Genomic DNA, 26,582 nt, shown 5'->3' on the forward strand with positions numbered 1-26,582 from the left:
CTATCCCTGTTTGGTCGCTGTCACACCATCGTTGACGAGGTATGACATTTTTGACATTTGAAAATAGCTGCAGGAGGTCTCACCCAGGCGGCCAAGAAGAAGGCTTCTGCCGCCGCTGCCGACGCTGGAAACTTGCCACCCATGTCAGATCTCGCCTCGATGTTCAGGGACATGATCACCCGAGATCCAAACTCTGACGCTTCGACGTCGAGTTCCCCATCCAAAGCTTCCACTTCGTCAGGTGCTAGGGTGGAGGCTATCGTCTCTGACGACGAAGAAGAGGGCTCCAGTCCGAAAAAGTCGAAAGGCGCGGGTGTTGAGGGGAAGAAGCAGACGACCTTGTTTGGGTTTATCAAGCCGCAGAAACCAGCTGAAGGCAAGACCAAAGGCAAAGGCAAGGGGAAGGGCAAGGACGCCGAGGTGGACGATATCGATGATCATCTGGCCGGGGTGGACGCGTATACGAAGCCCAAGGGACATTATTTGGCCCAGGCTGTCAAGAAGATGGGAGGCAGGAAGTTGAGGGTGGCCACCATGTGCAGGTGAGTACGCCTTGTGACCGATCGAACCGTCCAAAGTCCTCGTACTGATAAGTAAATTCGACAATATCGGTGAACCTTGGACGAAACCGGCAGTGGTACAGAGTCCCCTTTGCTCGCTCTTGGGCTGATCTCGAGGGAGATGAAGGTCGCCTATGGGGTCCCGTTCGATGTTGAACACGTGTTTAGTTGCGAGCTCGAGCCTTACAAGCAGGCCTACATCGAGCGAAACTTTGCTCCACGTGAGTCGACCAGTCGTCTCTCGAGTGCCAAAGCGGAGTACCTGCTGATCTACTGGGTCTTGTTAGCCATCTTGTTCCGAGACGTTACCGAGCTAGGCAACGAGTATGCCACGACGGCTTATGGAGCTTCGGTCAAGGTGCCCGGGAACGTCGATCTGCTCGTCGCGGGTACGAGTTGTGTGGATTATTCCAACTTGAACAACCAAAAGAAGGGCCTTGAGCAAAAGGGAGAGAGTGGAAATACCTTCCGAGGGGTGAGCGTTCTCGTCGAATGCACCTTATCGACACCTTTTCTGATTCACTCATCCGGCTCTTAGATGTACAACTGGGTGTCGAACCACCGACCAGCGATTGTCGTGCTCGAGAACGTATGCTCAGCTCCCTGGGGACAGGTAGCGGAAAAGTTTGAGCAGATTGGGTATTCTGCCGTCCCGCAAAGGTGAACATCGGTAAAGAAACCTTTCGCGACGACATGATAGCTGATAGCGCGACACTTTACGCCTCTCCAGGTTTGACACTAAAGACTTTTACATCCCTCACACCCGTACTCGAGGTTACTTAGTCGCCTTCCGTCAACCCGAATGGCCGAAAAAGGTCGGCAGCAAGTCTGCAGTCAACCACTTGCCGGATTTGTGGGTCGACATGGTGATTTCGATGCAGAGACCCGCTTCGTCGCCCCTCGAAGCCTTCTTGCTCCCACCCAACGATCCTCGTCTCCATCAAGGTCGGCTCGAACTCGCCGCTGCGAAAGGGCTCGGGAAAGCCCGTGCGCCTACTGATTGGGGACGTTGTGCCTCACGACACGAAAAATGTCGATTCGAGGAAGGTCTGGGTACCAAGCGGCCCTGGACCGACTGGAGGGATGGAGCGATCTGTAACTTCCCAGAAGGTTACTGGAATGATTGGGCGAATGCGCAAACGGAGCGTGTGCAGGATTTGACCGATGTCAGCCATCTGAGGGCCGCCAGGAGTGGGTTTGACGCAGCGTTCAGGACGCTCGTGTGGAACCTCTCTCAGAACGTGTGAGTATCCGTCAATAATCAGACTTGACTACATGATCTGATTAAATTGCCGTTAAACAGCGATCGAGAGATCGGTTCAGCAAAGCGACCTGGTATCGTCCCTTGCATGACCCCCACCATGATTCCCTACGTGACCAATCGAGGTGGACCTCTCATCGGGATCGAAGCCCTTGCCTTGCAAGGTATTCCGGCCGATGAGCTCTTGCTCACGCGGGAGACTGAGGATCAACTTGCCGATCTTGCCGGAAACGCCATGTCCTCTACCGTCGTCGGAACCTGCATGGTAGCAGCCATCATCCTCGCCACAAAGTATCTCGACGGTGTGGAAGACGGTATGGAGGTTGACCAGGAGACCGAGGTCGTTGATGCTGCAATCGCCGCTGTTGGCGACGAGCTGGAAGACAGGATCATCGGCCAAGACCAGCTCACTACCAAGACACTGGATCTAGCCAAGCTTTCCGACATCTCGGTTCAGGAAGTGCTAGAGGAAGCGGTCAAGAGCTCCCGGTACTGTATTTGCGAAGGGCCAACAGGCACGTCCAAGGAATCGACCTTGCTCTGTGAAGCCTGTCAACACACTCGATGCGAGGGGTGTAGCATTCGTCCGTTGCACGAGTATGTGCCACATCCTCACTCTGCTGCCCGGATCGACGCCATGACCTTTGCCCGTCGGTTGAAGAGTGTATTGCCGATGCGAATCGAGGTTACCGGCTTCCAGCAACAAGATCTCGATGCCGCGAAAGCATCCACAAAAGCATCAATCGATCTGAAAGACTGGTCTCTTTGGTCGAACCTGGTCGTCAAGAGCTTGGCTGACACAGAATTCCACTTCAAGTCCCTCGATCGCAAGCACCAGTGGAATGCCATCTACGACGCTCCATGCGCTAGCCTCAGGCTGACATTGAACAAGGACAAGGCTGTTTGGCTTCTTTTCGTCAAGGCTCCAGAGACCGACAATGCGAATGCGCGTCGACGCAAGCTTGTAGCGCATCCCGTCGCAAGGCTGCTCGTCGAGCCGACGGCCAAGAATCTCCTGGACGGAAAGTGGTCGTTCCAGCTGCCTTCGGTCGAAAAGCTGAAGCTGCAGATCAAGGGAAGTGGTGAACTGGTCCCAGCTTGGGAAGCCAGAATCGGGCTTCAGCAGCTACCGCTTCAAGACGCCAAAGGCAATTCGGTTGACAAGGTAGACTGGCAAGGGAAGAAGCAGTGGTCGCAGCTGCAGATCTCCTATCAAGACGAGGAGCACCCGAAGTTGGACGTCGACATTGCGGGCACCTACGATCTGCATTCCAACTGCGGTACGGCAATGGAATGCTTGCACATCAAGCAAGGAGAACCGAACGTTTCGTTCTTCCTTGATCCGGTTCGAGTTGGTTTCTCAGGAGACGATCCATTCGTATTCGCTTTGGACCACGAAAGACTTGATTACGATCAAGAACGAGTGGCCATTGCCAAGCTCGATCCGAAATGGAGACCCACGCCAACGGATCTCATGTCTTCTATGACGGTCAAGGCAGAGGTACACGGGACATGGCTTCCTGCAGAGTCTGCTTCAATGGCACCGATCGACGACAGTATGGCCGAAGGCGAAGGAGCAACTTGCGCAATTCCAGAGAAAGCGCTTACTTTGGATGTCGGTGGCGATGCCTGCTTACATGCGAATGCTCTCTTGGTCTGCAAGGTCCCACTGCCTCACGCAGAAGCTGAACAACTTTGGAGCAGCGTACAAGGTCTTTGGGGAGAGATTGAGCTACAACACAAAGGCAAGCAGGCTTTCGAGGCACTTGCTTGGATCACCGAGCGATTGCCTGCCCTAGACACCTTGAAGCAATGGGCGTCGGTACCGCTCGGCGATCTGCACCATGACGATGAGAAGACCTGTTGCACTCGCTGTGCTCCTTCTCCGCCGGAATTAAGCTGGATGATGCGTATGAACAGGCTTGTTCCGGTAGAAGATGTCGTCCAGGCAGGCGAGTATGAGCGTGTGAGTTTCAAGAACTGATATATGGATGAGATAGAGTAACAACGAGGATGCTAATATTGTTGGCGGACCAGGCTCTCAAACGACGACCGGCACCAATGGTGGCCCAGATGCGGCTGGACGGATCTGTCGGGACCATACAGATTGGTCTCAACATCGCTACGCTCTTGCATAGAGCGCTGTCTCGGTTGCCCTCCTTCGGACGAATTCAGTCTCCGGACTTGGCCTGGAGGTTGCAAACTGATTACCAAGCGGTCGAGACTGCTTTCTTCCGCCCGCCTAAGCTCGACCTCAAGTCGAATCGACACGATGCCGAGGCGTCTCAACCACCAAATTTCGGTACCAAGGCTAAAGACCCAAAGCTCAGGCCGGAACAGCTCCGATCTTTAACTTGGATGCTGCAACAAGAAGCCGAAAAAGATCACTCTTTCGTCGAAGAAGAGGTGGCGGAGGCCACTTTGGGACCCCTCGGCTGGAGAGCTGAAGGTAGGGCGTCTCGAAAAGTAATGGTCCGAGGTGGTGTTCTGGCCGATCAAGTCGGATACGGAAAAACGGCAATCTCCCTAGGTCTGATCGATACATCGAAACATGTCGACGAGCACGCCCTTCCTGAGGTACCGCGACCCGGGCGTATTGCTACCAAAGCAACCTTGATTGTTGTGCCTGCGCACTTGACCAAGCAATGGGAGGGAGAAATCCACAAGTTCTTGCGTCGAAAAGAATACCGCGTCGTAAAGCTGCTGGATCTCACCTCGATCAACTCGGTCAGCATTCGCGATATCGAAAAGGCGGATATCGTCATCGTCGCGTTGACCATCTTCAAGAGCCAGCTCTATTGGTCGAATTTGGCAGGTTTTGCTGCCTCTGGGAGTCTTCCACAGGGAGATCTGGCTACGCGTCACTTCGTATCGCGACTCGATCAGATCTTAGAGGGCCTCGATGCTCAGGTCAACTTGCTTCAAGAGGAAGACGGGCCCAAGCAGGTCTCGAAAAATATCAAGCAGTCTCTGGCAGAAGTGGCGGCGGAAAGGAAAGAAGCCAAAGATACCAAGGACGCTTTCATCATGACCTTTGGCAAGAAGCGACTGACGGGCGCGGCTTACTTGGCTATGCAGGAGGGAGATGTGCCCGCACCCAAAGCCAAGAAGGCAAAAGCTGAAAAGAAGGACGAGCGTGAATCCAATGACCCTTGGAACCTCAACAACAAGGATGTTCGCGACAACTACCACAAGATGCGCTCGCCTCCCTTGCACATGTTCAGGTTCAATCGTGTCATCATCGATGAATTCACTTATGTGGATCAGCGATGCTTGTCTGCTGTAACCAAGCTCGAATCCATCAGCACTTGGGTTTTGTCCGGGACACCTCCTGTCTCTGACTTTACGGCCGTCAAGGGAATTGCCGATTTCCTTCACGTCCACTTGGGCGTGGATGACGACACCGAGGGAACCGCCGAGACGACAAAACGGCGCCAGAAAGGTCAAACTGCGGCGGAAGCCTTCCACTCGTTCCGGGAGACGCACACTGCATCCTGGCACGCCGCTCGTTATGGAGTCGCGCAGCGATTCTTGGACACCTTTGTCAGGCAGAACGTCGCCGAGATCGGGGAGATTCACTCGGAAGAAAGGGTGGTTTCTATCACCCTCCCCGCCGCCGAGCATGCCATCTACCTCGAGCTTGATCATCACATCCACTCGCTTCAGGGCATGACAAAGAAGATCATGAAATCGGCAAAGGGAGCTCGCGCCGATCGACAGATTCGTCTATCCGACGCACTCGGCAACTCGGCGGATCCTCGAGAAGCCCTGATCAAGCGATGTGCGCACTTTGACATGGAATCGGAAGGTAGCGCACACGACGCTTTTGAAGCCTGCGAGCGGATCGTCTCGACCCGTACCAAGCAACGCACTTTGTGCGAAGAGGACTTGCATTACACCATCGCCGAAGCCCTTGAATTGTTCCTCTACATCCGTGATGTCAAGAAAGGTTACCGGGACCCCAAGACTGGAGAACAAGAGCGTAAGACAATGCATTTTGCCGAATACCTGAAGACCACCTTTGGCGAGGCCGGTAACGGAGACGACGAGGCGACCATGCTACACCGCAAAATCCTGAAGGAGGAGGGTTGCGAGTGGGCGAACGGGGATATCAAGGTCGACAAGGCCAAACACCAAGCGGTCATCAAGAGCCGCAAACCCCGTGAAGATGAAGACGGGAGTACCAAGATGAACACCAAGCTAAAGGAGGACGAGATGAAGTGGCAATTGCGTGAGAAGAGTCACGTATTGCGAAGATTGGCGAATGAGCTCGTCGGGCGAACCCGGTCTTTGCGATACTTCACCGCTGTGCGAGATGTGCAGAGGAACGGTGACGCGGCTATCAAGCCCTGCATCAAGTGCGAAGGCAAATCGGGCAGTGAGCCTTGCATTCTCTCTGCCTGTGGTCATACTGGCTGCTTGGCGTGCTTGACACCGCTGGCCACTCATGGATTTGAATGTCCACACGAGGGCTGTAGGATTAACCTCGAGACACATCAGGTTATTCCTACCAAAACGCTCGGTCGAGAGGAAAAGAGCGGTCGTTTCGGTGCCAAACTACTTCAACTTGTCGCCATCATCAAGCACATCGAGGCCCAAGATTCGACGGATCGAATCTTGGTGTTCGTGCAGTTCGACGACCTGTTGAACAAGATTAGATTGGCTCTCAAGAAGGCACGAATTGGGACTATCGTCATTGAAGGTTCCGCATCCAAACAAGCCAATGAGCTGGATCGATTCCAAAAGCTGGATGTGGATGACCCCAAGGCTGAGCGTGTCCTCATCTTGAACGTTGCGGCAGCGAGCGCTTCTGGAGCAAACTTGACATTGGCGAATCACGTCATCTTTGTGCACCCGGTTCACTACCCTGAGGCGAGCAACGACCGGTTCATCGCCACTGAGACGCAAGCGATCGGACGAATCAGACGATACGGACAGGAGAAGCGATGTCATATCTGGCGATTGTTGACCAGCAACGCCGTCGACGAAAAGATCATGACGGAGAGGACCGGTGTCAAACCGGTCGGCAATTGGAATGCTATTGAGGGCAACGGCTTAGACAATGCCATCGAAGTTGACGAGAGTGATGGCGGCGAGCCCGAGGAGAAGACGACTGGTAAACGCAAGGCTGCTGCCAAAGCCGGAACAAAGCGCAAGGTGGTCGAGATCAGCGATGACGAAGGCAGTGCCGCCGAGTCTTGGGTCGAATCGGACTAGTTGACTTTCCGAGTGTGTAATGTGGAAGTTGCGAGTTGTAAAATAGCTTTGTATTGAAGTCCTTATCCCATACACCATCCCTGAACTTCTTTTCAAGGCGAACCTGACAAAGCGAAGTTCAGAATCGCTAAACGGACTTTCTTGCCACGATTACAACCAGAGGCACCCAAACCAGCATCAGATTCACAGCCCATCATCTCCCCAGACATTAAAAGGTACCGCTAGAATCGCAAATGGATGTAAGGCCAACATGCCCCAGATCAGTCCTGGGAGCAGTCCGTCGATCTACAATATTTGCTATAGAACGGGAATCGAAATTTTCACAAACAAGGCAAGACCCACAAAGCGAGCAACAAGATAAGACGCCTGATTCGAGAAATGATCAAGCCTATGACAGCGGAAGGCACTGAGGCCGTCTAAGAGATCTTGAAAGCTCAGTGTGCATATACATGATCATAACTGCTGATTAAAATTGCATTCCAATTGACAAGGGTTTTCGCGACTATCTAACGCGCCCATCATTCGTAAGGGGATCCGAGCTTTTATTCAAATATCGTCTAAGCGTAGAGATCGTCATCGTCGGCCTCGTTGCCGAAAGCACCAGCTTGGCCAGCCTCTCCAGCGTTCTCGGCGTCAGGGAACTGTAATTGTGATCAGGTCAGCACATGCAAGGCGAAATCGTCGTGGCCACAGGGACTAACCTTGAAGTTTGAGCCTTGCGCACCCCTCGAAGCGGACATGGAGGCGGCAAATTGCTCGTATCGCTGATGGGCAGAGAAATGAGTCAGCAAGAGGCAGACGGTACCAAGATCGAATGGTATCAACGCTCACCCTGAGCTCGGCGTCCGAGACGGATCTTCGGGCAAAGCCAAAGGCCTCCTCGAAGTGGGCCCTAGTGATGTGCGGCACCTCGTCAACCTCCTCGGCGGTCTCTTCCTCGTCCATAGCTCCTTCGCCGGCGGCCTCGGCCCTAGCACGACGCTCCCGGTCTCGCCTCATGTCAAACTCGATAGATTGACGGATAGCCAATTTAGAAGCCCTCTGCACGATACCAACACAATCGGCACCAGAGAATCCAGGAGTCGCCTTGGCGATGTAGCCGAGGTCAACATCGGGAGCGACGGGCGACTTTCGGAGAGCGGCCTTGAAGATCGAGAGACGACTGGGTTCGTCGGGCAAGGGAATCATGATCAACTGTGAGAGGAAGAGCGGTCAACAATTGATTAAGTGACAATGGACTGCAAGCCTACTTACTTGGTCCAGTCGACCCGGTCGCATCAAGGCGGGGTCAAGGTTGTCAGGCCTGTTGGTGGCACCTATATATATTTAGAATTGCGAGACAAGATTCCGCGTTTAGCGATTATATCAAAGTGTCAGCGAGATTTTCCGATTGCAGACTTACCAATGACGAAAACGTTCTTGTTGGTACCGACTCCGTCCATCTCGGTCAACAGCTGGTTCCTACCAAGACAAGAATCAGGGATTAGCCACTAGTCAAAGGTGATTTCCAGGTCCTCGAAACACGTACAAAACTCGGTCTCCGGCACCACCAGCGTCTCCCGAGCTGGCACCACGCTTTCCTCCTATCGAATCGAGCTCATCCTGCAATGAGAAATAGCATATAAGTATGCCGCTTCTCGCAAGCTTGCGATCCAGGTGCTCACGAAGAACAGGACACAAGGAGCGGCAGCTCGAGCTGTGAATGCACAACTAAATCAGCATCGCGCGTGGAACAGTCGTCGCCTTGTATCTGAACATACCCTTATCAAAGATCTCTCGAACGTTCTCTTCACTCGAACCGAACCACATCGAGAGCAACTCGGGACCCTTGATGGAGATAAAGTTGGCTTGACACTCGGTAGCGACGGCCTTGGCCAAGAGAGTCTTTCCGGTACCGGGAGGACCGTAGAACAAGACACCTCGCGAGGGAGACATTCCGTATTTGAGGAACTTCTCCGGGTGCTCGACGGGGTACTGCACGGTCTCCTGCAGCTCTTGCTTGACCTTGTCGAGACCACCGATGTCGTCCCACGATACGTTGGGTACCTCGACAACGGTCTCCCTGAGGGCCGAAGGGTTCGAAGTACCGAGAGCGAACCTGAAGTTGTCCATGGTGACACCAAGGGCATCCAAGACCTCGGCATCGATGGTGTCCCTACAATTGAGTGATGTGTTTAGCACGCCAGCGAATAGTGTCTTCCAAGCCGGCAAGCAACTCACTCGTCCAAATCGATCAAGTCCATCTTCTCTCGGATCTGCTGCATGGCGGCTTCCGAACAAAGAGCGGCCATGTCGGCACCGACGTAACCATGGGTATCGGCGGCGATCTGCTCGAGGTCGACATCGTCTCCGAGCTTCATGTTCTTGGTGTGAATTCGCAAGATCTCGAGACGACCAGTTGGGTCGGGAATACCGATGTCGACTTCACGGTCAAATCGGCCGAATCGTCGAAGAGCAGGGTCAATCGAGTTGGGCTGTGGTAGATGCGATTGTCAGTCAAATACTGCTAGGAGCGTAAGCGTCACCGTGCAGGAGCTTACCCTGTTGGTAGCGGCCATGACGACAAGGTTGGATCGGGCCTTTAAACCGTCCATCAACGTCAAAAGCTGGGAGACGACACGCCTCTCGACTTCTCCGTTGGTCTATCGATACCAAACCGTCAGTCGCTGTTCCCTTCACTGTACAATCTATAACACCCTCCGGACCCACCTTCTCACGCTTGGGAGCGATCGAATCGATCTCGTCGATGAAAATGATGGCCGGGCTGTTCTTCTCGGCCTCTTCGAAGGCCTTTCGCAAGTTGCTCTCCGACTCTCCGGCCATCTTGGACATGATCTCGGGACCGTTAATCAGGAAAAAGAACGCTCCAGTCTCGTTGGCGACAGCTCGTGCCATCAAGGTCTTTCCTGTTCCAGGAGGTCCGAACATGAGGATACCTCGAGGAGGCTTGATACCGATGGCCTTGAAAAGTTGAGGGTGTCGCAAAGGGAGCTCGACCAATTCTCGAATCTGTTACACGAACGCGAGGGTTGTAAGCCAGCCAATTCGAGATTCGGGCCGACTGGTTGATACTTACCTGGGCCATCTGCTTCCTGCATCCACCAATGTCATCGTATCCAACATCTGCCAAGTTGGACTCTTCGTCCTCTCTCTTCACAGGGTCACCCTCGCAGAAGATGGTCTACGTGACACGCAAGATTGTCAGCTTCAAGCTCGTCAATCTACTTGACTCGTGTTGACAGCAGACTCACGGTGTCTTGAGCGACGATACAGTATTCGGCGGGATCAGTTTCAACGACCTTGAACTCGACGGTTCGCATACCACCTCGGACGAGGAAGGTGTCTCCCTTCCTGACGGGTCGGTAAGCTCTGAGAGGAAGGAACAAGCCAGACGTCAGATTGATTGCACGATACAGCTTTCGCGCTTCATCACACTCACTCGAGGAAGTAAGGCTTGAGGTAGACCTCGAACAAGTTTCCAGTCAAACCTAATCAGCAGCACATGCTCGTTGATCAGCTCACAACAATAGAAAAGCGTCTGAACAATCCATCTACTCACCCTCGATCGAATCGTCGAAAGGCAAGATGTGAACCCTCTGTCCGTACTTAATATCGTTGCAAGCGTGAACGTTGGCCAAATCTCCGAGCTTGACTCGCAAGTTGTTTCGGGCAACTACAAGCGTGAAGAAATAAGATTAGTCAACATGAGAAGAAGCGGTATGCAATCCAAAGTCTTTGGCAGGACTCACCCTTATTCAAAGCGATCTTGCCCTCGTCGACCTCGTCAGACGAAAGACAAATGAGGACGGTATCCTTTCTCTTCTTCCCACTAATCAAATTATTCCCACGTCGAATCAGCTTTTACGCCCCTTGTATGTGTGCAGAGCAGGCTGATGCTGTAGATGCATTTATCAGACTCACCGAACAATGATAGTGTCCCCTCGGAAAAGACCCAAGACGTCCATCGTGGCGGGATGGAGGGTAGCCACCGAGTTGTCATCGGCACTTGATTCCTCGACGATCAATCGGTTGGGGCTGTGATCGAAGCAAAAGTATCAGATATTAGCTGTCCAAACCTGTCTCTCTCGTTGCGCAAGGCCGAATGGCGAAGATCAAGCGAGGAGACAACCCCGTCTTCGACGATGATTGTACACCTCACTCGACCTCCTCGTTGCTCGATCGACCCTGCCTTTGCGAGCCGGCGACTCACCTCTTCTTCGGTCGGAGAATGGCAGTGGCAGTGTCATCAGCGTTGGCGTTAGGAACTACCGGCTGAGTAGCGAGAGGTTCAGGGATCGAAGCATCGGCCATCTTGAAGGTAGATGAGGTTTTCGGAAGGTAGGCTGAAAGGGTAATGCTGTGATTGTGGGTTTGTTGAGAACCTCGCTTTGTCTAGGTTGCGGGTTTTGCTCGTGGCTGATCTCTCTATGAAAGTTCGATCAGGTGAACGAGATATGTATGGGCAGGGGGTGGAATGAGTTGCGTATGCGTTGTTGCGGGGTTGCCACTATAGATGGTTAGCAATCAGCAATCGAGGAGGAGTGAGGAGGATCGAGTGAGTGCGAGTAGTTCGAGCCCATTCCATCGAGAGCCAGAGAGCGAGAGACGAGTAAGCGTCGCCTCTCTCTCGCGTTTCACACGTCATCGCTGCAAAAGAGAGAGGCAATGATAGTCGGTGCACCGCGGATGTCATGACCTGATTACAATCATCATCACCATCTAGTACAACGACCATCGCTGTTGGACGACCTCTAGCACCCGTCGTTCTTCGATCAACAACTTGAGAGCCATCTTTTGCAGCTTGGCATCCGTAGGAAGAGCCTGCATGGATCGGTGATTGAGACAATCAGCATACGTGGGCGATCGCAGCACGATTCGCTGACCACTCACATCCGCGTAATCGCACAACTTGTCGATCGTCCAATTCGCATGCCACATCCGTTTTAGACGTTCCTGAAGCAACTCCAAGATAATCTCCGTACACGATCTGCTGACAGGATCCTCGTCCCATACGATCAACCCATCGCTCTCGCTCCTAGCCTCGAGTCGTGTCCTCGTCTCCAGTCCCAAGATGACGAGCGCTTCCCGGCTCTTGCCCTCCATCTCTTCTTCAGGCAAACTCGTTGCGAAACAAGCCCAGAACAGGGGTGTTGAGATTTGTCCGTCCGAGTTGATCAATAGCGAGTCTTTGGCATTGTATTTGCCCTGTTCCTGGTCCGGCTCGAAAACGAGTGCGTCTTCCTGCTCATCCTCGCTCGAAACCTCCCGGTTGCACAACGACTTCCAGAGCTTTCTTCGCGCCTCATGATCTTCCCTCTTCTCGCCATCCCCCAAGACCTCTTTCGACTCCCATCCGATCCCTCGTCCAAACGGATCGCCCGTCTCATCAACAAACCCCCATTCGTTTAACATTTGGCTCCATCCAATATGATCCCCGTAGGTGTTGAAGACCTCTTCGTCAGGGGCGAAGGGGGTGGCGATGGTCAGGTCGACAGTGTTCTGAGAAGGATCCGAATAAGAGGAGACTACTTCGGCAGGAAGATGAGAGAGTCGTAAAGGGATTGAAAGGGAGTTTAGTCCATCGTGTTCGCAAGCGGGCAACGATCCACAGACGTCGCAGACAAAGTCATCAGACTGGAACGAAAGACAGGAGACGACTCCCCCGTCAGCACGGCACGGTACTATCCGGTTTGCGGGACTTGCAAAGTAGTCGAGCTCCTCACCTCGAAACAGACGTGATTGTCTTCTCTATGATTGAAGATGTCGGCCAGAGGGACCATGGCGGCTCCGTGATACGCATCCACTTGAAACGCTCGCGAGGTGACAAGCGAGTAGGCATGCATGACGTCAAGGAACGTTGGAGGTCCCAAAGTCGATGGCGTTGAAGGGAAAGAATCTTTCGTCACTTTCCAATACGTTCGGATCTCATCCTGACGAAACCCCCCACTAGTCAGCACGACCTAGAAAATCTTACCAAGTGAATAGCGAGACTCACCTTGCTACGCTCTTCCTTGGCCATTCGTCTTGTCTCCCTCATCATCTCGGTCCCAGCGAGCTTTTCCAACGCCTTTTTCCCATCCTGACCGAAGAGCTCATCCTCGTCCCATAAAGCCACGATTGATACCGGCTGCCGAGGTAGCGATTGGAGGTAACCGTAATATCTGGACGCCGGCCCTTTCCGCATCTCGTGCAGCAGCGTCAGAGTCAGCTGAATGAGGAGTGGTATCTGTCGCCATATCTTGTTTGGGATAATCGAGTCTAGGTCTGAAGTATGGACAGATAATATGGCCGTCCTAGGGATTCTGCAGACTGCCAGATAGGTTTGGAGAAGCGATAAGTATCCCAGAACCTTCTGCCTTCGTCATATTGGCCGAAACGAACCTACTTCAAGAGGGATCCCGACTTGCGTTGACACTACGCCCCATCCTTGCCCATCTGGCATCTCCTTCACCTTCAGCTTCTCAGAAAGCCATATTCCTTGCTCCTTTAGCCATTCTAGCAGGATGAGCAATGAAGGCGGAGCGCTCCAATACAAGGACATGGAATGATCGGATAATTCCGGCTCGTCCGTCTTGCCCTTCGCCGGTCGAGGCGGGAGCGGCGTGTACTTGCTGGTGTTGTGCTTACGGGCTTGTCTAGGCATGTCGTCAGTCTGAAAGCGGGTAGTCCTTCTCGAGTGTGTTCCCTCGAGCGATGATCCCCGATTCGATAAAAACTTGTTGAACTCGTGGTACGGTTATCTCCTCCTCCTCCCCCCCGTCACTTTGTAAACAATCGGAAGCAAAACGACGCATTCGGTCAGATATATAGGTCTTCTACCGTCTTGTCTGTCAAATTACTCGTACAACATTCGAGCTAACGATAAGATGGTCGACCGTCATATCGAGCTTCCCGACCGTACTCTCTATACCGATCGTCTGGCCTGCGGTCCCCATCGAGACGTCGAGTGTCACCCACTCGATCATCGCCCCTCGACCGATCCATCTGCCGCATCGTTCGGTCAGCATCTCGTTGTCGATAAGACCGGTCCCTGTCCATATCTCGATCGCGAGCAGAGTCTGATCGATCTTGTCGACCTAGAGTATCTTGCCTTCCAGCCCGCCAATCCTCTTGGGGCTCCGTCTTGACGGCGATGTCCGGTGATCGTCTTCGGGCTACAGGTGGTGGTGAACGGCGAGAGGGGGAAGCATCCCGGTATCGCCTTTCTCGATCCTTCGATTCGTCTCGATGGCGTGAAGCAGAACCCCTATCCTCAGACTCCCTCTTGATGCTCCTTCTGCCTTCAGACTCCCTCTTCACGCGCCCCTTGCCCTCTGACCGCTCCTTCCCGCCATCCTCCAACTTGAGGACCCTCTTGCCTTCCTTCTTCTCCCTCTTTTCCCTCTTCCTAGCCGCGCGCTCTTCCTTGGTTTCTCCTTCGTGTTTCCGCTTCTTCTTCTCGTCTTTCTCCTTGCCCTTGCCTTTTTTCTCTTTTCTAGCCTTCTTTTGCTCTCGCTTTTGTGCTCGGATATAAGCCGCCATCGGGTCCTCATCGTCAGCGGAATTTCGAGCGTCAGAGTCGGATGAGTCGTCAGAGTCGTCTGTCGAGGTGGCAGCCGATTGTCAGAATTACAGCCCTGCCGTGAGTCTAACCCAGCTTCCGAGGACTCACCATCACCTCCGATCAGCGGTGGCATCGCGTTGTACGTCGGTTCTTCAGCCTCCACCCGTTCTCCCTCCGCATTCGTCTTGTCCGGATGCTTATAGCTCCTGACATGATCGACCCTGACAGTCCGCCCGAGAACCTTGGCTCCGTTCATGTTGTCCACGGCGAGAACGGTCGACCGCTGATCCTCGTACATCAAGAATGAGAACCCCTTGGCTTTGTGCGTTTCCCTGTCCCTCGGCATGTTGATATCGACAATCTCCCCGAACCTGAAGAAACAGATTCCTACCTGGTCAGTATGACTGATGGTCTACACGGATGTACTGCTCAAGGCTCACTGAGAGAAGATCGTGATGACATCTCCTTCCGTCAGGTTGTAGGGCAGGCCTCCGACAAACACGTATGCGGATTCTGAAAGGGAATCGAATCAGCATCGCGGGCTTCTTTTTGATGCTCAAAGCGAGCTGTACCTACCTTTGTAATCGTCATGCCAACTGGCCGAGACTCCATCTCCACCCAGATCCAGCTCTCGCTCGTTGATCCTACCAATCTCTCGGATCACGCTGTTGTCAACATGGCAAGGTTAGCGAGAGCTGAGCCGAGATCTTGGCGAGAACTCACTTCATTCTACGTAGATTTACTCGTCCGACCCTTGCGGCTGAGTAGTGCTTGATTAGTGTCTGAGAGGGGCGGGTGATACGAATGGGTATTCCTAGTTTTGCTAAAGGGCTCATTAGCTAGATGTTGAGTAGAGCAGCGGGAAATTGACTTGCTAACGCATAGCGTAATCCCGATTATGCGTTATCAATCGGCCTGTTTCATAATCTGCCAGATGATACGCTCGCGGCCTTGATCGAAATGATGTATCTTTCGATCGTCCCTTTCATCGAGAAGCCTTGTCCTCAAAAGATCAAGGAGACGACCTCCTTTCTCTTTACATGCATGCAGCATGAAGTACAAAGGCAGATACAAATGTACGGATTGGAGAGCTGACCCTTTGTGAGAGCAGAATATATAAGCAAACGCGAAAGACGGAATCTCTGCACGATTCGTAGGCCAAATGTCTATTACATCCTCACATCAGCGGAATCTACATCGCTTTAAACATGCCATCTTTCCAAGCCAAATCTTCAACCGTCGCCTTCGATGCGCTTGCAATGGCAGATGTCTTCGACGATGGCAGCATCGAAAAAGCCCTGCAGGTGAGTGGGGCACGTCCGTACAGTCCATCTCGATAATGCAAATGTCTGATCGACGGGCTTGATTCGTGGCGTGATGCAGTCTACTCTACAGTTGGCTAGGACTCGAGCTCGAGAAGTTCTTCAACAAAGATTACCTGCGCATCTCCAGAAGCTCGACCAGCTTCTGCTGGAATCGGAGAAGAACAACTCGCCCCTCTGGCTTGGAAACCTCGAGAGGGGCATGTTTCAAGCCGAGAACGTGATCTTGACAAGCGTCAACGATGGGAACCAGCAAGGCGCAGATCCCGACTCTCCCGAAGGTACAACCACCGTTCACAATCTCGGACATGTGATGATCAAGCGGAATGGTGTCAAGGAGGCCGAAGACGAAGACGAGCCCGACGACACGCGCTCCTGGCTTGGAGGTCTGGACAGCAACGAGATCTGCCTTGACATCATGCGGATCCTCGAAAGGTAAGCTCGACTACAAATCGAATCATTAGGTAGAGTCTGAAACCTTCCACAGAGAGACTCGAACCAGCATGGTGCTCTACATGGATCTGAAACGCTGGATCGCGCTTGAAGTACCTAAGGTGGAGGATGGTAAGCAACCCTTGCCCGCTCGTCGTCTCAACATATAAGCTCATCGGAACATTATGGTAGGGAACAACTTTGGTGTCGAGGTCCAGCAACACGTGCTGGACAAGATCTCCAACTCCTATCGCGCCTGCCAGAGGCTGCATAGTGTCCCTCGCACTCATTACAGGGATAGGATGGAGCTCGGTCGTACCTGGAACCGGTTCCCTAACCTGAAAGATCACGCTGTGAGTATCAACACAGCCGTCAAGAGCGTGGTACAGACGACTTACCGACCTCTTATCGAAAAAGCCCGCAATCGCTACGTCTGACCGTGAAGACTTTTTCCTCGCCCTTCAAGGTATCAAGGATCTGCGTGACGGCGCAGCAGAGTTGCTGCATACCATCAAGGAGAATTGGGCCAAGATCTACGATCCCAAGAACGCCACTGCTGGAGTTGGTACGTCGATGGCGGGCATGTACTAGGCGCCTTTGTATCGGATATTATATAGACGAAATTTGTCATAAGAAGCTCTCTACAACAGGGTGCAGTTTACGATAGGGCTACATGGGTTCAAAGCGAGGCCTGGGTGAACGTTCATACAGTATTGGGCACACCTTCGCCCATTCGAGTCTGCACACATGTCATCGACGTCAGCGTATGCTCTTTATGGGTCGCGACTAAATAGCACTTACGAAAACACGGGCGCTTTGTAACATCGCTTTCATATCGAGTTCGGCCAAACGATCTCGAGCGAATTGACCCGGCTGCATGTCGGGATCCGTGATGATGGTCGTGTCGCTAGCTACACTCGAGTAGATTGTCTGGCTCAACCAGTAGTAAGGGAGAGCCTCTGCTTATACGAATGGGCGAATTGACACAAAAGATTAGAAAATGACTAAAGTCCCGCGTCGGGCGAAGTTGGCTCACCTTCGTAAAACATTAGCTTGCCCTTTGCTCGACTACCGATAAAATCCTGATCATCCCGCGGTGTGACGACACTCTGGCTAGAGGCAGACGTGCTAGTCCCCCCGAGCGAGTTGTGTCGCGATGCAGCTGATTCGTAGTGAGGGACTGGATCCGCCTTGAGAGTTGGCGTCATAATTGAGGCGGCGCATAGACTATCGAAATCCCAGCCTTGCCGCCACTATGTAGCAGATTTACCTCCGTAAGCATACTGCCGTACTCCGGAAGCTGGTCGATTAAGACTGACCTTTTGCAACGCCTGACCATAGGCTTTGACCATAGCTACCATCATCTTGCCGTTGGCGACAGATGCCAAGTTGACACCCCAGCCGTGCAGCATATCAGCCGCCTCCGGATCGCCTCGTCCAAGTGCGACCAATCCTCTCAGAAGCGTGACTACCATAACCAATCGACCAAACATGCCAAAGTCGTTGCGAAGAAGCAACGAGTTGAGGTGGGAGGTCGATTCCAGCCCGGAAGTCGAGAATCCGCTTTGACTGGTCTGGAAGTGATCCCTCATCGCGGTATCCAGCGTGGTCGGGCAGTAGCTCATGAGGGCAAGCGACCACGCATCGGCCGAAGGGGCTTGCCAAACTGTATCGGGCACTGGCAAGGGGAAACCGGCTAATGTGCTGGGCTTGATGAGCGGCGCGTTTCCAGCCTCGACGATACTGAGCGTATCAAAGATGTAGATCATCCAGTCCAGTCGACGGCAGGTTTCAAGCTTGATCCATTCCCTCCATCGGTTCTCTGTGCTGTATCCGGGTCCGAGGAAGTTGGCGTCAGTGAGCGGGCTTCCGTAAATGCGGGAGTGAGGCATGTTGGGCATTAAAGCGTCCGTCTTTCGCTTGGCGCAATCGACAATCATGGCGAGCTCATTGTATCCCGCTTTTCGCTGGTTCTCGATGGGACTGAAGAGGAGAGGGGCCGCGAACAACACCATTATCTAAAGGGTACGTTATGAGCGATTCGCCGGGTCTCTTCCTTCAGACGGGCGCCTACCTGAAGGAATCCGTGCAACAATTCCGGATCTTTCTGAGCTTCCTTGGATTTGAAATGCTGTGCGATAGAGATAAAATGAGCTTAATCCATCAAAAGCTGGTCGCAAAGGTTTCGGAATGTACGTCTTTGACCATCTTGAGCTTGTCTTCGACCACAATCTGGTGTAATGATTCGGGATTAGTATGTTCGTCACGAAAGATCATCCGCAGCGCTCAGACTGACAGGCTTGTTGTCCTCGAACCGCTTCTCTTCGTCTGTAGGCGCATCCTCTAACATCTCCACCTGGGGTGCGGAGGCATCCGGAGCGATGATACCCTCACCTCTCATCCAGCTTTGGACGTCTAAAGCTCTCAGTTGCGCCAAACGTTCGCTGCTCAACACCTTCCTTGACCTATCACCAGCGATCGCCGAGTGCCGTGGACTTCCAACGACTGAAAGCGCAAAGCTGAGCGCCGCTGATACCTCTGCCATGCGGAATGTTGGCATATGTATGATCGGCACGTGAATGATCAGGGTAGAGACTGTTTGTTTGGCGATTCGACTCAGGGTCTGTATCGACGGCATGTGCCAGTGCGGAATCTCGAAACATCGTTTGAAACGGTCATAGGAAATGCTTTTGTGCATCGTAATTAGCGGTGCCCCATTTCACTGACCAGAAGCACACATGTGGCAGACTCACAAAAATGGATCAGCTGGGTCAAGATCTCGACCGAATCGTCTGCGCTTCTCTAGCGCTTGTAGCCTGATCAAGGGCGTCTCCGAGTAAGGCGACATCTGGCAAAGCGCTGCGGCTGGAAGGTGTGCCCAGCCTTCCGGCTCAGCGACCTCGTCTGACCATTCCAGCGGTTCCGCCTGCGGAAAGTAACTGGACCAGTTGAGGAATGGATCGGTACCAAATTTGTTCGGAAACATGAGCGGGTCCTGTCAATCGAAAGATTGCCAAGCATGTTAGTCCTGGCAAAGAGCTCGACGTAGAATTCGGGCAACACATACACCCGCCCATGACTCGATACCTGCCGAAGTCATCATCCCAGATCCCGTCGCTGAAGGTTGAGGGACAGACCAAACCCCACCGTTCAACACGCTCATTAGCGCCATATCCGGCACTCTCCCTACATCCTGTGTCCGCGCCAATTGGTTACTCGACAGGTAAATGGACGAGTCGAACGACCCGCCGAACCCGTTCCCGTTTGAATTGTTGACTGTGTCCTCCTCGAATAGCGTCCCCGCGGCGAGAACATTGTGCGATCTCACGTAATGATGTTCCTCCGGCTGCAAAGAAGCCGGCCAGCCTTGCTGCAAGCCCGGGTCAATTGAATTGGCATTGGAGTTGTTTCGACTCGTGTCAGGATTGCGTGAACCCGAGCTTCCATTGGTGGGCGAAATCTCTTCTTGCGATGGTTTCCGCTCCTTGTGCATCTGGTAAGCCATCGAGAGCAAGGCTGCGGCATGTTCGATTCCATGCTGATCCCCGTTTGGTGGTGGCTGCGGGAGCGATTGCGCTCCATTACTAGCCCGGGGCTCTCCTATGCCATCCTGCAAATGTCCTTCGCTCATCGGGAGCTCATCAATCTGGTTGAGCGACATGTTTCCACTCGGATTCTGGTACCCGACATCCCACGATGTCGAACCCAGGTCGAGACCTGTATGGTACATGTCCCGCATGGGCTGCATGTTCTGATGATCATCCATTAAGGGCGGCAAGTGCCCATAGAGGGTATTTGCACCGAGGTCGAGATCCGTCTGTTGTTGATGCTGATACCCTGTCCCACTCGGACCGGCGGACGCGTTCTGTCCATACGGATCTTGGTTGACGCCATGTTGGCCGTAATATGGATCCTCTTCCGGTCGGTATTGCCCATCCTCCTCGGCCCTCGTTGCCATGTCGTGCAAACTCCTGACATACCCGTCTCTCAAAAGGGGATCCATGTGGATGTTTTCCTCCTCCGTCTTGGACGCGCCCGATTCCTTTCGCTTCTTCAACTGCGGCTGCGAGTCGTCCCCCTCCTCATCGTCTGCAGACCCGGAAGATTGAGCCGCGCGTTTGCCCTGTCTTCGACCGTCTTTTGAGCCTGAACTTCGTCGACTATTGGACGCCGAGAGAAGGGCGTTGGCGGCTGCTGTCGCTTCTGACTCTTGGAATTCATCAGGGTGACATCGACGCTTGTGCCGAAGCAGGACGTCGCTGTATTCCGTAATGCAAAGCAAGCAATGTCAGTCAACTGGATCGAGCGGCAGAAAACGCAGGAATTAAGTTCACCTTCGCGCAAACGATTTTGTGCAAGCTGGACAACCGAACGGCTTCTCCGAGTTGTCTATGTATCATGTGGTCCAGCAGATCAGTCGATGGGCTTTCACAGCAGGAATATCGCCCAGGCTCACGTTTTCGTTCATGCCTCCTCAGGTACTGCCAGGTGCGGTAAGAGTCAGCTCCTTTTCCAAAATGGTTCAATCATTATCCATATTATACTCACCTCTAGACGACTGTACCTCTGCCCGCAGATCTTGCATGGGTAGGTTTCTTTCGGCTGTCCATCCGGTCCCAGACCCCTCATCTTGCTCGGAATGTTGCCTGCTGATACGCTGTTGCTACCGAGCTGGAACTCGAGTCGCTGTTCGGCTGCCGGGTGACTAGGTCGAGCTCTGCGACTTTGGCTTGGTCAGGTGGATTGACGTCTGCTAATCTTGGCTCGTGGCTGGAAGAGGCTTGATCTGGGAAGCAGAGCACTAGGATTTGCACCTTGAGCACAAAGTACACACCGTGACAAGAGATGGAGGTCGGTAGATCGAAAGAGGTCGATCGCTCTCCTCCACTTTCTCGGGTGGAGGTCCGCTTTGAAAGTGGAGAGAAACATCGCTTTCTCACGCGTGAACAGGCCAAATCGATGACGACAGCGGTGACAGTACGAGCCTCGAGACGATTTTGGGACAACTTGTAATATGTTACAACTGACAATCGTGTTCAAACACCTTGACTTGTTATGTGGATCTAAACACAACAATCCTTCTCACCATCGGCCGCGGGGAGGCGTAGGGGCTCGATACCTCGGAGCTTCTCCGGCCCATTGTCCATCATCGTAAGGTGAAATGTAGCTACCGCTAGGTCGATTGTCATACCGCCTCGGACTCGGCGACCTAGTCCTCCTCCTCCAACGATCTGTGCTTCGAGTTCTCGACCGGGACCTTCGCTGGTAACTCGAAACGCTCGACTCCCTCTGTCTTCCCCCGGTTCTACCGAGCCTCGCCCTGTCATCCCACCTCCTCCTAGCGGGCGCGTAGAGCCTCGAGTACTCTCTCGACGTCGGCGACAACGACAACGATAACGACCTGTCTGCCGCAGGCGAGTACGTCCTGCTTCGACTCCTACTTCTGCTGACGCTCATGGACCGATCGCTCGTCCGATCGTGTCGACCATCACGTTCAACATCTCTTTCCCTCTGACCTAGACTTCTTCCGTAATCCCTCGAATCGGTACGTCCCCTGGCGGGCGACCTCGATCGATTGCGGTCATCCCTGTTCCAGTATCTTTCCCTGTCTCGTTCTTCCCATCTGCCCATACGCTGATCCCGATCCCAATCACGATCTCGAGGTCCGCGTCGACTATCAGGCGAGTACAGATCAGAAGGTGTCCGTTCACGTCGATCTCGATCTCGTCCGTCGTATCTGACCTGCTGTTCCGTCCGAGTTCGATCCCGATCCCATTCGCGGCTTGCCCCAAGGCCTGGTCCCGACCCAAACCCCGAGCCAGAAGCAGAACCAGGACCGGCTCCGCGTACAGGTGAAGGGTCAGGGCCAGGGCTGCGGCCGAAACGAGTGTGGGATCGCGCAGGACCGCCTCCTCGTCTCCATTCCGGGTCGTCCGGTTGTCGCCGTTGATCTTGCGTAGCTTTGGCGCCGGCAACAGCACCTCCGCTGGATTCTTGCGTCTCAGCTCGAGGGCCTCCAGTGCTGGACCGCCAATCCTGTGAGCGTGCGGATTGAGGTGCCGGGCTGCTGCGTGGGGAGGATCCACCCGGCAGAGTGGCAAGGTCGATACCATGAGCTATAGGCACCCCACGCTCGTCAAGCGCTACCATTCCTCGTCGGACCCAATAAAGCACGTGCAAGGGGCTCTCGAACCAGTGTTGATATTCGGAGTATGAAGGAGGGATTGACGGCACGACGTGCTTGGCAGGAGAGAGTTGAGGTATATCCTGTGCGTTGACGAGAACGTTCCTCTTCCAAAGCCTAGCATCGTCGAAACGTCGATGGCGTTCACCTTGGGGCAAGGTGGGCAACGACAGGTCCTTGGCAATCAAGTGTTGCCACCCTTTGCTAGCGTCCTGCTCGGTAAAGCTCGATTCGATGTCAGGCATGAGTCCACCGGCAGCGATCCAGGCGGGTACGACCATGACGTCAGACAACTCGGCGAGGATCCCGACGACGGCCAGGAGGGCGACATCGATACGCGTCTCGATTCGGACACCTTTCTTGACGTCTCGATAGAACGCGAGTGCATCCGAGCCAAACATAGCTTCCAAAACGGTGGCCCTTGCTTGCAGATCGGCTTGCAAGTCCTGCACGCTATCGTCAAATCGTCGATCGACGCCGCCGAGGTCAAGGTTTCCCGCCTGTACGTATCGTAGCACGAGACTCTTATCCCTCTCCTTGTGTTCAAGTTTATATTCGGGCAAGGGCACGTGATTCCAAGGCTGAGATCCGGATTTCATAGTTTGGCCGGTCGAATCATCCAATAGCAGGGTGTTGTAGATCTGGGGCGCGAAGAACGGGTCCGGGATAGGTGGTCCACCGACTGGCTTTTCAAACGCATCCAAGATCTTGCGGAGGTCTTTCGACGTGCGGCTCTTCTGGTGGAAATCTTTACCCGACAGACCCAAGCTCGTACGATCCCATACGCCCAACAGTCTCCCCGGTCGGTCCTGTAGCAGGATGTTCCGGACCCTGTTTGCAGCAGCCTGCCTGAGTCCCTTGTTCGGCTTGACGAAATCTCCGTGCTGCTCAAACGCGCGATCGACCATGGTCCAGACATTTTCGGGTTGAGCGCTGCTCCAAACAAAGGCCTCGTACGGACGCATCCTCTCGAGTCCCTGTCGATCGTCCTCGTTGGGCTCTCTGCCCGGCTTGATCTTTCTCCCGTTCGAGTCATACCTGGCCCGGGATTGATTACCGGGAGCCATCAGGTAACCCAAAAACGATGGGAGGAAGGTCCGCTTGTAGCTAAGGGGGCAAGAACGATTCCGAGCGAAAGTGTCAGGCTCGGAAACGTGTTACAGGGAGGTGATCCTCTCGAAACCTACGTTTGTCGAAATGCTCCAGGCGTCTTGTGCCTACTTCGTACGATCAAACATCCGTTCAAGTCGAGCGTCAACAGTTTCCTCTGATCCGGCGGCGATTCTTGAAATTCGACCATCCTGCTGGTATATTCGCAAGCTGGCATCGAAGCGATTCCAAAGTATTCTCGATCCGGTACGGTGTGCGTTGTCAATTCGGCGGCCATCGCCTGTCGGACGTCGAACGCGGTCCCGTTTGGGTAAAGACGGAAAGGATGTTTCAAGCTGTGGGGAACGTAGATGGATTCGCCGATCGGTTGAAAGCGACGTGTCGGACCCGGACCTCGCAGGTCGCTGGGACCGGGTCTCTTCGGATACCCATCGTCCTCGTCCTCGTCTCTCCCACCCGAATCTTTGTGGGCTTTTCCTTTACCCTTACCCTTATCCTTCCGGCTGGCTGACGACCCGCTCAAATCCCCCATCACGGGCTTGCGATCCACTCCCTTTGAGCTCGATGCTTTGCCCTGATCACCAGCGCCCGACGATTTGTTCTTCCCTCTATTCCTAGCCAGGTCTACGACCTGCGCGGACGAGTCGAGCTGGATTTCCGGACCGGGCTCTATGATGCTCGACCCTGCTGTCGTTGTCGTCACCGTCGCAGTGCTAGGCGATTCATCCTCTCCAACTTGCCCGGCAGACGGACCCGCTTCTCGTCGTTGTTTATCCTGTGACAGCTTTTCCCTCAAGACCCGCATCCTCTCTTCAGCCGTCTCGATCTGGCTCAACGCTGGTCTCTCGCCTCGGGCAGTCGATGGTGACGGAGTTCCCGTTAGGACGTCGTCTGTCATCAGAGCCGCGTCTACCTCACTCTCTTCGTCCTCGTACTGACGCGGATGCTCCTCCTGGTCGCTCGGGGTCTTGTCATGTGCCGAGGTCTCGATCGAAGCTGGTATGTGGTCGACGGGGGTGGCAGATCGGGTCAAACGGTCGTCGGGACTGGTAGGTCTGGGCGGGACGTCTGCAACCGCACGTCCGGTCGACATAGCCCTGACTTGCTGGACCACGGGAGATGTGAGTCTCGACATGGATCGCGACCTGGACCTTGATCTCGACCTCGAGATGGACCTTGATTTCGACCCAGAATCCCCGCTACTATCCTGCTCCCAAACCGGCGAACCTACAAGCATCCCATCTTCCTCGTGTCCTTCTCCCTGTCCGACATCGTTCACATTATCGTCCAGCAAACCCAACCTTTCCAATAAGCTCTTTCCCGATTTCCCTCCCGCGCCGACTTCTTTCCGCTTTGCGCCCCCGCTCGCTCCTTCGCCAACTGCCCAAGCCGACGGTGGCGTAATACCACCTCTGGCAACAGCCCGATCACGTGCCTTTCGACCGAGTTCGTTCAGTGCAAGGGTGTTTGGCGTAGGTAGACCATCCTCATCCACATCGTCTCTCGTATATACGATGCACGGACTCGATGATCTCGAATTCGGAGTTGATGCCATCTCCTCGTCCTCAACGATTCTGGTACCAGATCCTCCCGTGGTCTGTACATCCTGCTCGGTCTCTTCCCCCTCCACTCCCAATCTCGTCCTCCGTTTTAGTCTCCGTCTCTGTCTCTTCAACACCGGTACTTGTTCTTCCTCGTCGTCACGTACAGATCCTACTAGTCCGGGTACGTTGGCGACCGGTGAAATCCTTCCGACAGGCAAGGTCGATGACACCGCCGTTGAAGAAGAACGGGGTGCGAGCTTCAACTTTGCCGGTCGGACCTTCAAGCTGTTACTCTGATTTCTCACAGGCGAACGGGATCGTGATCTCGACTCCGATCCTGGCTGTATTTCTGGTTCTCGTCGAGGTCGAGGTCGAGATTGGTGGTTCCATTGATGGTCGAGTCTGGCTGCAAGGTGAGGTAGGCGATCATAATCTTTGTGAGTAGAACTGTGATGGGGTTTCGTTGTTGAACCAGCCTCTGGCGTAGACATAGATCGAGACGTAGAAAGAAGGAAAGCAGGAATAGGAGCGGGCGGAGGAGCGGGCGTGACTAAGCTCAAAAGTACTGATCCCGATGTCGAGGCCGATGCCGATGATCCCGCATCGGGGTTGAGCAAAGAAGAAGCTTGTCTCGCTCTATTGTAACCGAGGATGGGTATCTGTTTCTGCTGCCTCGACCTTGCTAGCGGGAGTGGAGCGCTACATCAAGTGACCGGGCGGAGTATACGTTAGAGTCCTTGGATAATAGACGAAGCGAAAAGGTGACACTCACCTGGTCTTACCCAGCAACCCCAAGCTCTGAGTAGCCCTGCTCGTTCCCTGTCGAGGCAAGAGAACGCTGCTTCGCCCATGTCCGAATCCATCCATATTTTCCTCCCTGCTTCGCCCATGTCCGAACCCATCCACGTCCTCCTCCCTGCGTTCGATAAAGTATCGGGACTCTTCAGGCTGATAGCGCTGAGCCCAGGCCGACCTCGAGTCCACGTCCATGCTCGACATCATCGATCTTGGTGGCTCGGCGACGACCGCCATCAATCGATTTTGTTCGAGCCGGATCGAGATCGATGTTCGGGATGTTCTTCTTGTTGTTCGTGATGTTCGACTAGCCAGATAGGCTGTTCGTCGCATATGACGACCAGATCGATGGCAGGCGACACCGACTATCGAGTGGTCGGTAGAAACGGGAGAGGGGAGAAGGGAGTATCAGAGGGACAGAGTCAATAATACCTTTTAACACGAAACAATAGCAAAACCCACACAACCGAAGGGAAGGGGGGAAGGGGTGTACGTAAGTCAATGCCGGTATATCGTGCCGTATCATGCCGTCAATCACTGACACGGTGCTCAGAGTCTCAGCTCAACCTCCCATGTTTCACGTGACCTCCAAACTCGAGTCGAAAATTGGGCAT

At 53.8% G+C, this 26,582-nt stretch overlaps 7 protein-coding genes across 7 annotated transcripts; 2 read left to right on the forward strand and 5 right to left on the reverse strand.

Annotated features, from left to right (window-relative positions):
* Window positions 1-504: 504 nt before the first annotated feature.
* Window positions 505-7,038, forward strand: HD553DRAFT_267429 (uncharacterized protein; the record flags this gene model as incomplete). The annotated part of the gene is made up of 7 exons (XM_046177522.1): window positions 505-542; window positions 636-781; window positions 848-1,035; window positions 1,099-1,220; window positions 1,291-1,803; window positions 1,864-3,787; window positions 3,859-7,038. 7 exons carry the CDS (start codon window positions 505-507, stop codon window positions 7,036-7,038), a joined length of 6,111 nt encoding a protein of 2,036 aa, XP_046039563.1.
* A 433-nt stretch (window positions 7,039-7,471) lies between these two features.
* On the reverse strand, window positions 7,472-11,594 carry HD553DRAFT_330483 (P-loop containing nucleoside triphosphate hydrolase protein). The gene is made up of 18 exons (XM_046181978.1): window positions 11,249-11,594; window positions 10,960-11,073; window positions 10,788-10,867; window positions 10,598-10,711; window positions 10,478-10,526; window positions 10,290-10,407; window positions 10,115-10,219; window positions 9,748-10,047; window positions 9,579-9,680; window positions 9,259-9,512; window positions 8,799-9,193; window positions 8,703-8,734; window positions 8,567-8,640; window positions 8,441-8,499; window positions 8,293-8,354; window positions 7,870-8,232; window positions 7,740-7,802; window positions 7,472-7,679 (listed from the first exon to the last, which is right to left on the reverse strand). Exons 1-18 carry the CDS (start codon window positions 11,347-11,349, stop codon window positions 7,596-7,598), a joined length of 2,469 nt encoding a protein of 822 aa, XP_046039564.1. The 5' UTR covers window positions 11,350-11,594; the 3' UTR covers window positions 7,472-7,595.
* Window positions 11,595-11,623: 29 nt separating this feature from the next.
* HD553DRAFT_304164 (uncharacterized protein) lies at window positions 11,624-13,787 on the reverse strand. Its single transcript, XM_046178970.1, has 5 exons — window positions 13,420-13,787; window positions 13,034-13,347; window positions 12,762-12,968; window positions 11,929-12,672; window positions 11,624-11,859 (listed from the first exon to the last, which is right to left on the reverse strand). The coding sequence occupies exons 1-5, from the start codon at window positions 13,679-13,681 to the stop codon at window positions 11,758-11,760; spliced, it is 1,629 nt and encodes a 542-aa protein (XP_046039565.1). The 5' UTR covers window positions 13,682-13,787; the 3' UTR covers window positions 11,624-11,757.
* A 32-nt stretch (window positions 13,788-13,819) lies between these two features.
* Window positions 13,820-15,363, reverse strand: HD553DRAFT_347534 (uncharacterized protein). Its single transcript, XM_046183306.1, has 5 exons — window positions 15,305-15,363; window positions 15,158-15,246; window positions 15,022-15,094; window positions 14,690-14,952; window positions 13,820-14,618 (listed from the first exon to the last, which is right to left on the reverse strand). The coding sequence occupies exons 1-5, from the start codon at window positions 15,307-15,309 to the stop codon at window positions 13,894-13,896; spliced, it is 1,155 nt and encodes a 384-aa protein (XP_046039566.1). The 5' UTR covers window positions 15,310-15,363; the 3' UTR covers window positions 13,820-13,893.
* A 216-nt stretch (window positions 15,364-15,579) lies between these two features.
* On the forward strand, window positions 15,580-16,926 carry HD553DRAFT_360229 (proteasome activator pa28; the record flags this gene model as incomplete). The annotated part of the gene is made up of 5 exons (XM_046183952.1): window positions 15,580-15,885; window positions 15,965-16,338; window positions 16,406-16,467; window positions 16,528-16,688; window positions 16,753-16,926. The coding sequence occupies exons 1-5, from the start codon at window positions 15,790-15,792 to the stop codon at window positions 16,924-16,926; spliced, it is 867 nt and encodes a 288-aa protein (XP_046039567.1). The 5' UTR covers window positions 15,580-15,789.
* HD553DRAFT_304167 (uncharacterized protein) lies at window positions 16,927-21,172 on the reverse strand. The gene is made up of 12 exons (XM_046178971.1): window positions 20,884-21,172; window positions 20,792-20,816; window positions 20,670-20,724; window positions 19,403-20,594; window positions 19,089-19,330; window positions 18,632-19,022; window positions 18,532-18,567; window positions 18,410-18,466; window positions 17,655-18,353; window positions 17,372-17,588; window positions 17,137-17,294; window positions 16,927-17,074 (listed from the first exon to the last, which is right to left on the reverse strand). The coding sequence occupies exons 1-12, from the start codon at window positions 20,962-20,964 to the stop codon at window positions 17,039-17,041; spliced, it is 3,189 nt and encodes a 1,062-aa protein (XP_046039568.1). The 5' UTR covers window positions 20,965-21,172; the 3' UTR covers window positions 16,927-17,038.
* A 146-nt stretch (window positions 21,173-21,318) lies between these two features.
* Window positions 21,319-26,382, reverse strand: HD553DRAFT_94990 (uncharacterized protein). Its single transcript, XM_046184623.1, has 3 exons — window positions 25,946-26,382; window positions 23,707-25,872; window positions 21,319-23,626 (listed from the first exon to the last, which is right to left on the reverse strand). Exons 1-3 carry the CDS (start codon window positions 26,299-26,301, stop codon window positions 21,418-21,420), a joined length of 4,731 nt encoding a protein of 1,576 aa, XP_046039569.1. The 5' UTR covers window positions 26,302-26,382; the 3' UTR covers window positions 21,319-21,417.
* Window positions 26,383-26,582: the final 200 nt, after the last annotated feature.

Source organism: Filobasidium floriforme (assembly GCF_021052385.1).
Source record: "Filobasidium floriforme strain CBS 6241 chromosome Unknown HD553scaffold_2, whole genome shotgun sequence".
In the NCBI taxonomy this organism is placed as follows: Eukaryota; Fungi; Basidiomycota; class Tremellomycetes; order Filobasidiales; family Filobasidiaceae; genus Filobasidium; species Filobasidium floriforme.